Raw genomic sequence first — 15015 nt, 5'->3', positions numbered from 1 at the left:
CTTATGCTAGCAAAAGCAGGTTTGAAGTCTAATAAAGAAAGGAGACTTTGGTGACCCAAAGAGGCTGGCTCCATGATACCCCCATTTCTGAAATGCCTGAAACTGAGAGGCAAGTACAAAACCAAGCTGCTGAGGCAATTTCCTTGCCAAAACTCTCTCACACCCCAGGCTCTCAGGCTCCTTTCTGGGCACCCAGCCATACAAAGGACAGGAAGGAATGGGCCACAGGCAACTTGCACTGTCCCACCCAGAGCACCACCCAGGCTAGGAGAGCTCAAGACATCTCACACAAGCTCCAAGCTCAGAAAGCATCAGTGGCTGCAGGCAGGGCGAGAGTGAGCACAGCCAATGCTTTCCATGGACTAGCGTGGACTGGGGGAGGCTCTATAAATGTAAGGAGGTGGGCTGGGCAGAGAGGAACCGACTGCAGCTTAAAATACATGGACTTCCTGCAAATGTGATTAGGGAGGGTGGGCAACAACATCCAAGAGTGTTCTGAATGGGAACAGCTTCATCCAAAATAAGTTGTCAATGTTTCATTTTACTGACTCAAAGCAGGAAGCCAAATGCATTAATCAAGGGCTGAAATCCAGACAGTGGCTTTGGAGCCTCTGGTTTCAGCAGCAGAGCCAGTAAAGGACTGTTTCTTTTACCAACATCTGCCCCAACCACTCATTTCTGCCTGACATCACTCCACTTTTTATCAGCTGAGAAAGGTTTTGCAGGGCAGAATTGTGAAACAGGTCATGGAAGCAATCTGGGATAAAGGTAATAAAACCCAGGACAAAGAACAAAGATGAAGGAAATAGCTGGAGACAAGCAGGACCTAACTTTTGCAGAGAAGCTGAAACATGACATAATAAGTTTTCTTGTGAAGGGATAAGGTTACAAGTTATGTGGTGGTGTACAAGAACATCTTTGTGCACCATGTGTTACCACCACCTTGTCTTGCAGCATGAAACACCAAGAGCACTCAAATGGGCAGAGCACGTCCCTGTGCAGGGGGTGGTGTGGGCTCCCAACAGAGCCACCCACGAGGGTGACAGTGCAGGCAGCAGAGCCACGTGTGCTCCCTCAGGGCACAGGAAAGGCCAAGCATTGCAGTCCAGCACCAAATTGTTTCCTCACTGCAGGGTCTTTGCCCAGGAAAGCCATCCCAGGAGATGTTTGAGCTCATTGTCCACACCACCTCCACCTCGTTACAACAGTCCCCACTGCCAGGGGAGCACCAGGCTCTGCCAGAGCCAGGGATGCAGGGCTGTGCCACAGCTGGGAGAGCTGCAGCTCCTGTCCTGTGCCAGAGAGATGCCCCAGCTGAACTCCAGCCCATCGCCCCACTGTGTGCCCCAGCACATCCCAGATGCTGCGTTTTATGTCAGTGTGAGCGGCCCTGGCCAAAGGCCAGAGGTGATTTTCTGACCATATTGCAAACGTCCCTTTGAGCCTACTGGCAGCAGCAGGGACCCACTGCTCCATGACACTGCAGCTTGCCTGGGGGCACAATTAATCCAGCTCTCCGTGGCTGGCCTGGGAGACCACGATCCCCTCCTCACAGCACTGGAGCCTTCATCTACAACAGGGACTGCTCTCCGAGAAACAGGGAGTGGGACACGCAGACCTGGGGCAGGAGATGGGGAGCAGTGACCACTGGCAGCCAAGCACAGGCAGGACAGAGCACGGGTCAGTGCAAGCTGCCTTTGCTAATGCTGCAATGCACGTTCCCTCTGCTCCCACCAGCCAGCAGGTTTCACTGGAAACATCTGGAAGATCCAAATGTGGGGGCGGGAAAATGCCACTGCTGCTGGAAGCACCATGGACTCCTCCAGCCACAGCAGCACCCTGCAAGCTGTCGGTGGCCGGGGCCACCAGGTCCCTTTCCCTCCCAGATGCACCACGCTCCGTGCCCCTGCAGGGAGGGGACAGCATCCTGGGGCAGGGGACAGCATCCTAGGGCAGGGGACAGCATCCTGGGGAGGGGACAGCATCCTAGGGCAAGGGACAGCATCCTGGGGCAGGGGACAGCATCCCAGGGCAGGGGACAGCATCCTAGGGAGGGGACAGCATCCTAGGGCAGGGGACAGCATCCTAGGGAGGGGACAGCATCCTAGGGAGGGGACAGCATCCCGGGGCAGGGGACACCATCCTGGGGCAGGGGACAGCATCCTGGGGCAGGGGACAGCATCCCAGGGCAGGGGACAGCATCCTGGGGAGGGGACAGCATCCTAGGGCAGGGGACAGCATCCCAGGGCAGGGGACAGCATCCTGGGGAGGGGACAGCATCCTAGGGCAGGGGACAGCATCCTGGGGAGGGGACAGCATCCCAGGGCAAAGGAGAACATCCCAAGGCAAGGGACAGCATCCCAGGTCAGGGGACAGCATCCTGGGGAGAGGACAGCATCCCAGGGCAAGGGACACCATCCTAGGGAGGGGACAGCATCCCGGGGCAGGGGACAGCATCCCAAGGCAAGGGACAGTGTCCTAGGCCAGGGGACAGCATCCCGGGGAGCACCTCCTGGCAGAGCTCCTGCAGGGCCGGGGCCGCACACCGAGCCAAGATGACACAGCGCCAGGCCGGCACATCCTGCAGCAGCTCCGGCTGACGTCAGGCTCCGCAGGCGCTGGCAGCGGGACACGCCGGGCACGGCGGCGGCTCCGCGACACCGCCCGGCCCCGCCACACGCCGGGCCCCGCTCCTCACCGCCACGACTCATCTGCAAATTGAATTGCACACTGGCACGCTCCAGAAGAAGGCACGGGTGCTGGAGAGGCCGCCCTCCCCCGCTCCACATCTGCCTCCCCGCTGCCAGCGCCGGAGCTCGGGAGCGGCTCCCGGCGACACCGGGGCAGGGAGCCCTGGGGCCCCGACACAAGGGCCACCCCCGTGTGCTGCTGGCACGACACAGCGCCCAAAACCGCCCATCTGCAGCTGAATGAGAGAAAAGCCCATCCCAGAGTTACTGGTTTCCCCAGAAACCCTGCCGGCTTTCCCAGGAATTCTGGAAACGCACAGATTTGGTATGTGCTCCAGTCAGCAACCTCAAGAGTTTATACAGTTGTCAGAGGCAGGGCCCACCACCGGCACAGGCTGTGTGCACAGCTGGCAGCCCGACAGATGTGCTGTCTGTCACCTCGGAAGGGCCCAGGTGTACGGGCAGCCACGGGGCAGCCCAAGCCACGACAGCCTCTCCCAGCTAAGAGGAGCACTTCTCAAACAGGGGAACACTGCTCATGTTCCCAAACCAAACCCAAAGCTGGCGTGACTAAGCAGAAGACCATGGAAGCACCCTGGCCTGGAGCCTGCAGCCACAGCAGCTCCACAAAGTCCTGCTCACACAGCCAGGGCTCACTAGGGACTGTAGGTCAGGCAAGCCAGCAGCTAGAAAGGAAACCCATTCAAATTTAATCCAAAATGTATTTTCTATTTTCCCTTGTAAATTTATCCTCCCATATTTTCTATCTTCAAGCACAAAAAAAAAGCAGAAAGCCTAAAACCTCTGGCAAAAAATCCTTTAATGTGTTTTACTGCAAATACCACCTCGTGTTAAGAAGTAAGCTGGACCGGAGCAAATCAGGCAGCCTGGGGATGCCCTGTCTCTCCAGAGGGAGAGGCCAGAATGAGGCAGGACAGACAGGCACGCTGCAAGGACCAACAATGCCAAGGAAAGTCAAGTTCAAGTGCCAAGACAGCTCTCATGCTCCCTGCTGCTCCTCAGAGGCCCCTAGCACAGCTCTGCCTCAGCAGATGCCCACCTGGAAGCATCACTCCCCGTGGACACAGGAGGAGATTTTGGTTACAAAGAGCAGGCAACAAACTGGCTTCTCTTAAAGCCATGAGCATCAAAGTACAGCAGCTCCCTGCCCAAATCTGCACTCTCAGGTTCTCATCCAGAGACCCCAGTGGCAACAGAGACCAAAATGACAGGACAGGAACAGAGACTGATTCTTTCTTGAAGCACAGGACAGCTGCTGTCCAATGGAAATTTTGGTTTGTGGTTGCAAGGACACCTTTGTGCTGCTGGCTGGACACTTCCCTCAGTCCTCCTGGAATTAATAAGGATGAGAAACAGCAACCTCTTCTTAAGCAACAACCTCACTTGACCTCATACTGCTGCCTGCCAGCCCAAACCCACGGGGGACTGCTGGATCCCCAGCTCATGCCTGCATCCTCCCCTCCGAGTCCACTGCTCCCACAAGAAGCCAACCACTCCCAAGCCAAGGCTCACATCTTCCTGTTGCCCTTGCAAGTCTCTGGACTGCTCAGGAGCTGGGGAACAGCTTTTGGCATCCCACATTCCCCAAGGTAAGGCTGAACTGGACCCTCATGGGTAGCAGGACGTGAGTCTTTTCTCATTTGAGGATGAAACCAGGAACAAAACTGACACTGATGTGTATGAGAACAGGGGACTGGAGGAGGGGGAGATGAAGATCAGATCCCTGGTGATCCCCCAGTGCCTGTCATGTGCAGCAAGTACCAGGGAACTGGGACAGCTCTGAGACTCCAGCTCTGGTGCCAGCGTGTCAGGAACACGGCAGGAAGGGATATTGCCATTCATTTTCAAACCAACTGAATTAGTCCCTGATCAGTAGACAAAAGCCTGTTGGAGGTCTCCAGCAAAGGGTCCTGTGAAGCCAAGGCTTGGTGCTTAGCACAGGTCCTGTATCCCCCCAGCAGATGCACCTCCACCATGTGGGGAAAGCATCCCACGCTCTCAGCAAGGAAACAGGGCATGCATCTGTCACCCTGTGCCAAGCTAATAACAGAACTGGATGGGGATAAACCCATCCTTCTTCACCAAAGCCCAGTGCTCCCTCCTGGCTCCACACTCTCTGGAGGGAAGAATGTTATGAGAATAACAGAGCAGAGCAGAAGTCCACCTTGCTCTGTGTACTGCAAGCAGTCAGAAGCACAAGCAATTCATGGCTCAGCAGCTGTGCCATGGGGGGATCTCAGAGTATTTATTAGTTCTGGGGGAACCTCTTGTCCTTCTTGATATCATCCCATTTCTCCTGAAACTAATGCATGGTTTTGCTGTTCATGACACCTTGTCCTGAGGACTTATGTGATTTGATAGCACATCTGCAAGAGGCAATGCCTCTCCTCCTGTTTGGCACCTCCTGAGAGCTTAATTTGATGTGACCTTGTACTTGTATGAAAATAAACAATGCACAGTTAACCTCTATTGCTTCTCTCCTGGCCTCCTGTAGGCACATCTTATCCATCTTCTGTTGTTTCTTTTCCAGCCTGAAGAGCCCTGCCTTATTTAGCCATTTTTTTTTGCAGAGAGGCCACCAGACCTCTGACCAGCTCTGCTGCCACTTCCAGGCATTTGACTCCACAATGATCTCAACACCCACACATCTCTCCTGAGCTCCCCGTGGGCAGCTCCAGAGACAGAGACACAGAGCAACCCCTGTCCCCTTCTCCTCCATCACTGTCCCACGAGTCCTCAAGTTGCTCAGTGCTGCCTGGAGTTATGTGAGGGCAGAAAAAAGACACCAAGACACTTGGACTCACACATTCACCTTCACAACTCCTTTAGCACCGGATGCCAGCAGCAGGACATGGGCAGGACCACCTCCACAGGGAGTGCCACACGGACATTCTGGCCACGTTATGGATTTGGGAGTCTTCTCCCACTCCTTTAGAGCAGCACCAACTGCTCGATGAAGGCCAAGTCCCTGCAGCCCCTGATCATCACAAAAGGGCATTCCCAGCAGTCCCCTCCCCAAGCCCATCTCAGAAGCCTCCTGACCAAACTTTTCCCAGCCATCCCTGCCCTCAGCAGCCCAGGCCCAGACCCAAACAAGGCTCGTGCACTGTACAAGCCCTTAACATGCTCTCTCTGCAACCTTTCCCAAACTTTGCCACCTGCTCTGCTGGCACGGCCAGAGCATCTGGCCACCAGGCAAAGTTTCAACTCTGCTTGCCAGGTACCTTACAGGATATGCTTGCACTGAGATGCAGTTTGAAAATAACAGATGTTACTCCACTGTTCTGCATTTTGCAGTGTCAGGAACAAGGCTTCTTTACCAACAATCCTCTGAGCTCCTTGCCAAGGTGGTCTCATCCCAAACAGAGCTCCCAGCACAAAGTCTTGCTCACAGACAGCCCCTGCCACGTGCTGTCCCTGCTGCCAGGCAGACAACACGGCAGAAGGAATGCACTGCAAGAGCAGAGTTCCACACACAACTTCAAACTTAGCAGGAGAGCAGGCTTCACCATGAACTGCAATACCACTGAGTACTGAGCCCAGACAAGCCTCCAAACTGCACATAACCTCCCACCCAGGGAAAACTTCTGGGAGCTGCACAAACCAGACAGGACCCAGCAGCTGCAGCCAGAGGCACCCATGTCTTTCCACTGCTCCCTCTTCATCCCCATTTCCTCGCAGTCAGACTCGCTCCAGGGTCTGAATGATGTGGGCCCAAACTGGCAGCTCTGGCAATTGCAGGACCATTTATTCATTCCCCTCACACCCACAGCAGAATCCTGCTGAGGCCAGCAGCACACAGCACTGGTCACAGCCTGCTCCCTGCCCCCAGCTCGGGGGAGAATCACGGAAGGAGACCACCAGAGCACTCAGTCCCCCATGCAGCACCACCCAGCTGAGCTCAGCCCTCGGAGCCAGCTCAGGATCCCACCCTCCTGCTCCTGCCGAGGTGCCCTGTGCTGCCTGTGCCCGCCTCCCCCGTGCCCACCCGGAGCCACAGCGCCCTTGGCTGCCTTTCAGCACCGCCAGTGCAGCCACAACCACAGACCACCAGCGGAGCCATCCCTGCCCGGGATGCACGGGGAACCGGCCGCTCCCATCCCCGGGGCACCGGCAGCTCCAAGGCAGAGCCGAGCTGTGCCTGCCCCATCCCTCTGCGCTCTCTGCACAGCCCCGGGATGGCCGGCACAGAGCCCAGCCCCTCTGTGCCCTGCTCTGAGATTCCACAGGCTCCTCTGCAGCTCCACTACTTGTTGCACAGACACAGGCTCCATGTCCCCATCCCTGCCACTTCCCACCGTCCTTCCGCCCTTCTGCTGTTACTGGATCCCTCCAGCTGCCCCCAGTGCAGCATGGACACTTCCACACTGCTCTGTCAGGCCACAGCGGCTCCTGGACAGCCAAGAGAGCTTCCTTTCTCCCCTGCCTGCTGCAGAAACAGCTTCTAGAAGGAAGGATACAGGAAGATGGCAGCAAATTGCCTGGGAGGCAGCAGACTTGCTGTGGCTGGGGGGGTTTAGGAGCTGGCTGAGCTGATGCTGTTTGGGAATTGCTTAGATGGAGCTCAGAGACTTGATGACCTCAAGGTCCCTCTCTTATCAGCTGTCCTAAAACACCTCCTCCCTTGACACAAAGGCCAACGTGGACCTGCCAGAGGATTTTGGCAGTCACCATCTCCTTGCTTTTGCACATGGATGTGATCCTGGTCAAAAGACACCTGGAACAAATCCCTGTCTGTGCTGGATGTGAGCACCCAGAGCAGCCCCCACAGAGAGCCAGGACAGACCCAGCCACCACATCTGGAGCCTCAGCACAGTGCCCTGCCAATTCCCACGCCGCCTCCTGGAGCTTTGGCAGGCCCTGTCCCTGGGCAGCCTGCTCAGCAGCTCCACTCATGACTCCCAGGTTCTGGCTGCCCTCACCACCCTGCTCTCGAGCACCTTCCCTCCAGCCCTTTGGGACAAAAGCCTCTACACGGGCTCTGGAAAAGAAACAGCCCCAGATGAAAAGGGCAGGGCAACCCCCTTGGCACGGGCTCAATCCTCCTCTCTAACAAGGCTGCCCTAGATGCTCACTGCTGTTGAGTGTGGGCAATGGGAGGCTGGGCAAGGCAGCACCAGGCAGACCCTGCCAAGACGGGCACTGCAGCTCCCGTTCCCTGAGCCCAGCGCTGTGCAGGGCCCTCACCCCCCTGCCCAAGGGCTGCCCTGCACCTTGGCAGCTTCTCTGGTGCTCTGGAGGTTGAGAGCTGCGTGTTTGCAGGTGTCCAACCAAACTCCACATCCCGACTGCACACGTAACCATGGCAACTGCACATGCGAGTGGCAAAGCCTCGAGCCCGGCTAACTGCAAATGCAAATGAAGCAAACACATGCACAGTGCTAAAAGTGTGACCTCTAAATGTCAGCCTTTAACCATTTTGCAGACACCAGCTCTGGTGGCGGCCACCTGCAGCCTGCAGAGCAGGCAGAGGGCTGGTTCCAGTGGGCACCCCTGGGTGCCCGCCCAGCCCTGCCCCAGGTGCTGGCATGGGGGCTGGGCTGCACGCCTGGCACAGGCATTTCCCAGAGCTAGGAGGGACTCCTGCCTTGCCAACCAGCAGCTCCCTCTCTGAGGACACATCTACTCCTTCCCCAGCTGGCAGATGCTCCCAATTCCACAGAGGACCCTGGTTTGCTGAGGAAGGAAGGTCCCACCAGGCTGACACAAAGCATGGCCAGCACAGGGGCTTGTGGGGAGCTGGCTCTGCCATCACCTGGGGCTGAGCCAGCAGCAGCATCAGACGAGGCACTCTCAAAGGATGGAAGGAAAATCCCAGCCTTTCAGGGATATCATGTCAGAGCCACCTCCCTAAGGGAGGTCTGTGGCCTTGGGAAAGGCAGCTGGTAGAGGCATAAGGAGGTGTCACCATTTGGGACAGTGTGGTCCAGAAACAGACTGGCTGGACAAAGCCTCAGGTCCCTCACCATTTCTCTGCCTTGCTGCTGACAGCACCAGGTGCAGACAGAGCCCAGAACTGACCAGCACCCACCACCCTGTCCTGCTCCATGGCTTCCAGCACAACGAGTCAAGCTCAGGTGAAGGCTGCCAGATCCAGCAACAGCGTGTGTGGCTGGGGCCACCAGCACCCCCTACACCCCACTCAGGGATGGATGGGGAGACCGATGAATGGACATCTGGCCTGGTGCCCCTCTCAGGGGTGAGTATGGCCAGCTGCTTGACAGCAAGCCTGCCTCAAACTCGGTCCCTGGCCCAAGAGGGAAACAGGGAATGTCCTTTCACTCCAGGAGCCCAATGGCTAATGTCATTCCTAATGCTATGCCAAATAAACTGAGCCAAGGGGATCTCCTGCCTGCCCTTGACCCAGGGATGCTCACACAGCAGCCTCATGCCTGCCAGCACCACGAGCATCCTTGCACCCCAAACAACCCACCCGCAGGACCTACAGCAGCACCCCCAGTACCCACACCACACCACAGACACCCCACAGCCCCGGGGAGGATCGCAGCTCCCTGGAGCGAAGCGCTGCAGCCGCGCTGCCCGCTCAGTGCCGGGCCGGGCCGAGCGGTGCCGGGCGGATGCGGGGCGGGGGCCGGGATGCGGGCCGCGCAGCTGAGGCGGGCGCACAATCCCCCTTTCAGCACGTCGCCATGGCAACCCGCCGGCTCGCCGCGGCCGCTCATCCGGCCCCGTTAACCCTCGCCGTTACCGCCGCCGCCGCGCTCGGCCCCACCCGTTAACCCCCGCCCCGCCGCGCCCCGCTCCGCCGCCCGGCTCCGGGATCGCGCCCCGAACCGGGCCCGCCCCGCGCCCCGGGAGCCCCACGGCCGGAGCGGCGGCCACCCCCAGCCCCGCGCCGCGGGGCCGGTCCGGTCCCGTCCGGCCGCCCTGCCCACGGCGAGCCGGGCCGTGCCGTGCCGGTCCGGGCGGGGCGGGGCGGGGCGGGCGCACTCACCGTCGGGGGCGGCGGCGCGGCTGGGCCATGCCGGTGGCGGCGGCGGCTGCCCCGCGCTCCGCTCAGTCCGGCCCGACCCCGCACCGGGAGCGCGCGGCGCGTGCACGGCGGAGGCGGGCTGGGGAGGGGCCGCTCCGCAGCACCCCTTCGCTGCCGCCGCGCCGCCGCCACCGGCACCGGCACCGCGCCCGCCCCGATCGGACATGCCGCGGCCCCGGTCCCGCACGGCCCGGTCCCGCACGGCGCGGTCCCGCACGGCCCGGTCCCGCACCGCCCTGCTCGCTGCGCCCAGGGGATGCCGCACCCGCCGAGCGCCGCGCAGTCCGGCACCGCGCCCGCCGGGTACCGGCACCAGCCGCACCTGCACCCCAGTGTCCCCCCAGGCCCCCAAACCTGCCCCGCTCACGGCACCGGCACTGCCCCGCTATCGGCCCTGGGCGGAGGGGGTCACCGACCGGGACACCTGCACAGCCCGGGGCACCCCGCAGCACCCCAGTGAACCACCCCGTCTGTGGGGACATCCCGGGCATCCCGCACGGCCCCGTGCATTCAGCCCTCTGCAGCCTGTCCCAGCCACTCCGCCAGGGTCCCTTCCCAGCCACGGCCCGGGCCGTGCTGCCCGGCACACCCCAGAGCGGCTGGAGCACCCTTCAGCCCCGCAGGCTCCCCCAGCCAGGGCAGCGCTCCCCGCCTCTCGCAGGGCTCCGCAGTGCCCAGCGGCTCTGGGGAGGATTCAGTGCTCGGTGTGGGGTGCCCCACCCCAGCCTTGGGGCCCGGCCCAGCCCTGCCACGCACCGGGCTTCAGTCTCAGCAGCCACCCATGGGCTCCCAGCAGCACCGCGCAGCCAGAGCCAGCACCTCTGCCGTTCCCCCTCCCAGCATGGGGGTATTTTCCCCTCCCACTCATGGCCTCCTGGCAGGAGCCGCCTCTCCTACAGCCTGCCGCTGCCCGTAGCAATGTTTCAGTCTTGCCTGATGGGATTACAGAAATCATTTGAAGCAGGGCATGGATTTGGGTCTTGATGGATGTATCTGATTGCTGCCTCCCTCTGCCATTGCCAAGGTAGCATCAGCTGCGATGCCTCCACAGCACAGGCACCGTTTCCTGTTTAAGATGTTTGCATAGCAGCATCTGAAGGGCAGCAATTAATTTCAACTCTCCCACACACCTCCGGCACCTGCACTGAATCTGTGAATGTGCAGTGGCAGAGAGATCCCTGCACCCAGTGCAGGCTGGGCTTCACCCACCCCGCTGCCTTCCAGCTGCTGCTGCAGAGCTTTCCTGCTTCTCCTGCCCTGCTGCCTCTCCCAGGGACTGGGTGGTCGGCAGCTTGACTGATTCTGTTGCTGGCCTGTTATACACACGATGTATCAATGTATATAGGGCATACCAATATAGCTCACCCTATTTTATATATATATATATATATATATATATATATATATATATATATATAAAAAATGCATAGAGGGTGAGCTGCAAGCTGCCACCCACTATGCCGTTGAGCAAGCAACATGGTCCAGCACTGCCTGGGCTGGCTGCACAACCCTGCCCTGTGCTTTCCAGGGCTCATTGACTCTGAGCAGCATCTTGAAGGGGGCCCTGGACCGATGCTGAGCTGCCATGCCACAGACAGGGTATCAGGCATAGCTCCCTGGGTCCAACAAAACCAGGATGGGGTCACAAGGCAGGGCTGCAGCGGTGCTCGTGGCCCACTCCCCAGCACCAGCACTGCAGGAGAGCTGGGTACTCACACAGCTGCTCCACGCCCAGCTTCAGTTGCTTGACTGAGCAGTGATCGATTTTCTTGCACAACACCAGTTCTGACAGTGCCTGACAAGCCACCCTTGCCCAGGCTATGGTCCATGGGGACCCTCTGTGCCAGGCTGCTGGGTGGGGTGGGTGTGTAGGGCAGAGCCTCCTTCAGCCCATCCATCCCCCCAGTGCATCCAGATTTGTTGCAATCTCGGGTTTCTTCTCAGAGGCTGGGCACAGCCCGCGTGGCATCTCCCAGCATGGAACAGGCACACCCCGCACCACCCCTCCCTGCACTGGTGGCCGCAGCAGGGCAGCTGTGTGCATTACTCAATGGGCAGTGTGTATTAAAATGCCCCCGGTTGCCTCTGGCTCTGTCACAAGCAGCGTTTAGCCACGACTCAGAGAAGGAGCAGAAGGGCTGGAAGCTGTCAGACCCGCTTAGACCGGCCGCGGCTCAGTGCTGATGTGCAGCGCAGCAGCTGCAAGGCAGCCAGGCTCACCGACAGCCCCGTGCTGTGACCAGCTCTTGCACCGCTCCCCACGGCCCCTGGAACCTCCTGCCCCCACTGGAAACCTCTGGGCAGCCCCCGAGGGTTGTGCGGGATCTCGGGCACCGTGGCAGCCCGGCGTCTGTCACCACAGCCGAGCTCTGGAGTGCCGCTCATCCCACGCAGAGCTGGCCTGCCAAGCAGCTGACACAGCTGGGGAAGCCTCTTGCCAGAGGAAGAGCAGGGCAGCCCTGTTGCTGGCCCGTGCGATAAAGGGTGCCGTGGCACTTGGCCGCAGGAAGGGACAAGTCACCCCCTTTCTCCTGGGGTGCTCTCCCCACATTCCCCCCTCAGAGCTCCCGGCTGGGTCTCTCGCACTGCAGCGCTGCCGTGTCCCCGCAGCTGCCGTGCGAGGGCCGCCCCCGAGCCTGTCCGGCCAGCCCGGCCCCGCCGCTCCGGGCCCGCTCCGGCTGCTGCAGAGCCGCCCCTCGCAGCTCCGGCCATGCAGAAGGAGCAGCCAAGATGCCGCTCGGCGCAGGCTCAGCGCCGCCAGGGCCGGCAGGGGAGGGGGCTGGCGGCCATGACCGTGCACAGCAGGCTGAGGGGCATGGCGCGGGCACGGACAGGGCCCGGGGCCCCCGGCAGCACCGGGGGAACAGAGGCCGCCTGCCGCAGGCACCGGGCCTCGCAGGGGCGGGCTGGCACAGCCATGCCAGCAGCAGGGCTGCCAGCTCGGGTCACCGAGCACGGGTGCCGGCAAGCAGAGTCCCTGGCCAGGGCAGCCTGGGGCAGGGGGAGCACAACGGCCGGCATGGAAGGGGACAAGCAGGGGTGCACAGAGGGAGCAAGCCCCTGTCCTCATGGACAACTCAGTCCCCTCCATCAGGCCTGGCCAGCAACGCCTTCCAATGGTCCTGCAGCCACACAGCAAGAGCCTGGCATAGGGGCAGGTGTTTGGGGACCAGCAGGGCAGAGAGGGTGTAGTGCCAAGCAAGCCCCAGAGAGCAGCTTCACATGTACTCCCAAGGAGGAAAGGGAGTTCTTGGGACAGCAGACACCAGCCCATCAACAAGGACAAGGGGCACTGCCAGCCCTCAGAGCTCCCTGAGCTTGCCTTCATGCAGTGTCCCACCCTCCAGAACTGTCTGCCCTCAGATGAAGATCAGGTGCAGCTCCTTGCTGAGTCCTTGTGGCCTCACCCTATCCCACACAGATGGGACAGAAGGACAAGGCTGGTCAAGCAAAGCTACCACAGGGACCACACGTCCAACTCCTGAGGAAGAACCCGAGACAAGAAAGGTTCTGGTGGCTTCCAGCTTCAGCAGACAGCAGGAGTAGCAAGCACCAAGATCAGACCTCCTGCCAGCAGGCTGCACTAAGCAGGGCACAAGTTCAGAATGCACATTTCCCATGCAAAGAAAGCAGCCTGGCTGTCAGGAAGGAGCTAACATAGGAGCCTTGGTGCTTATCAGCCAGACCTTACTGTGATGAGAAGCAAAAAGCAGCAATGTGAGTGCATTCAGTCTGCAGCTCCTCCTAGACTGCAGAGGCAAGGAGCTTGAGCATCTGTAACTGCTGTGGTGGGGGAAGCTGGGCTGGTTAGAGCTCAGAATTACCCTGCAGTAGAAGTCCTTCTTCATTTTATACCCGTGTCCTGGCAGCACATGCAACAGGACTACCAACAAAGCCCTAAATCAACATAAAAATCCTACAAAGCTTGCACAAACCTTTGCAAGTGTGTGAACACCAGCTTATGAAATAAACAGGGAAGAGCCTTCCCTTCCAAAAAAATTGTTTAGCCTTCACAAAAGCTGAAAATGCAGACATTAGTTCTATTGAGGAAGAGATGAAGACCATGTGTGGAGGGTGCTGCTGGGCTGTACTGGGAAGAATGCTGAGGAGGAAAGGCAGGCTCTGAATACACACTCAGTTTGCAAAGTAAGCTCTCTGTATTCATCCGAGAATGTCTGCAGTATGGAGTTCATCTGGTATAAATAAAGTACAAAATTTTACAATGTCTTAATCATTATTTTAACAAAAATACTAAAAACTGAGTAAAAACTGAAACCAAAGTGGGAAGGGAGACTATCAGCCACAAGGGATCTCCATAAACATTTGTAGAAATTGGATAGTAAAAACACTTTCTCTGTACAATAAAATGCTCCTCCTGGCATCTCCCTGTGGGACAGACAGCAGCAGCACTGGGGGACACAAGGACACAGGGTGGGGGGTGCCCCAGAGTGGGTCAGGCTGAAGAGGCTGTATCCATCCACAGTGATGTCTCCCTCCTGAATCAGGCTGAAGTGCCACAGGTCAGTAGCGTCCAAATGGGTTGTTGTTCTGCTGTGTCTGTGTATCTGTTGAGGTCAAGACAGAGTTAAACAGTCACAAGGTCTAGTTCAGAAAAGAAATTCCCCTCCCCACATCACCAGTGCAGTATGAGGAGTGTCACAGGCCACGAGAAGGAAAATATAACCACTATGATACTCCCTGTGCTGCAGATCTGCCTGAGCCTTTGAGCAGCAGCACAGCCAGGATCACACATTCTTTCAGGAAGAGAGAGATATATTCTAGTCCTGATCCTGGAGTTTCCAGGAAAAATCTCTCCATCCCTCATGGTGGAATTGGAAGACCACAACAAAGCCCTGGAAGGTGGCAAGCAGCTGGGAGGATGAGTTTATGGATTAATTGTTTCTGATTTTGAAAGAAAGTCAGCTCTATAAAATTAGAAAATTTCTGCAGCCATACAAGCTGCTGAGCTAGCTAGTGTCACTTATCCTAAAGCACTCCCAGAAATCAAAGGTTTCAAGAAAATATCCCTGGCTTCCTGTCAGTATGTCCACACAGGCTCAAAGGACTTCCAGATGGCACAAAAGCAGGAAACATGGTGGAGTTACATTCAAGAACCTCAAGAACTTCCAAGCTGCTGGGACTGCCGTTCTGTGATTTGCAGAGCTCACAGTATATATGAGTACTGTCCAATACATAAAATTGTGTTGTTCTTTTCCCTGAACATGAACATCAGCATGTGTGACCCAAGCCACTAAAGGAGATGAGTGTAACCTTGCTGGCCTGCTGCCTTCTCAACTCTTCTGTGCCATC

General features: G+C 58.4%; 2 protein-coding genes across 7 annotated transcripts in view; both read right to left on the bottom strand.

The window, feature by feature from the left end:
- The window catches only part of NLGN3 (neuroligin 3), a 39359-nt gene extending 28797 nt beyond the window's left edge, over window positions 1-10562 (bottom strand). For 3 of the 4 annotated variants that reach the window (XM_064427020.1, XM_064427022.1, XM_064427023.1), the window contains exon 1: window positions 9667-9801. The gene's annotated coding sequence lies outside the window, so the exon portion shown is untranslated. Of the gene's footprint in view, window positions 1-9666; window positions 9802-10461 lie in introns of those variants that run through there. The other variant, XM_064427021.1, reaches the window with a different exon arrangement.
- A 3277-nt stretch (window positions 10563-13839) lies between these two features.
- MED12 (mediator complex subunit 12) overlaps window positions 13840-15015 on the bottom strand; it is a 35765-nt gene continuing 34589 nt past the window's right edge. For all 3 annotated transcript variants that reach the window (XM_064427012.1, XM_064427013.1, XM_064427014.1), the window contains exon 44: window positions 13840-14270. In XM_064427012.1, coding sequence (XP_064283082.1) covers window positions 14227-14270 — 44 coding nt within the window. In that variant the 3' untranslated portion in view covers window positions 13840-14226. The remainder of the gene's footprint in view (window positions 14271-15015) is intronic.

This window comes from Passer domesticus, chromosome 7 (genome assembly GCF_036417665.1).
Source record: "Passer domesticus isolate bPasDom1 chromosome 7, bPasDom1.hap1, whole genome shotgun sequence".
NCBI classification, from domain to species: Eukaryota; Metazoa; Chordata; class Aves; order Passeriformes; family Passeridae; genus Passer; species Passer domesticus.
Note: the sequence above shows the minus strand (reverse complement) of the source record. Positions and strands in the feature narration are given on the sequence as shown.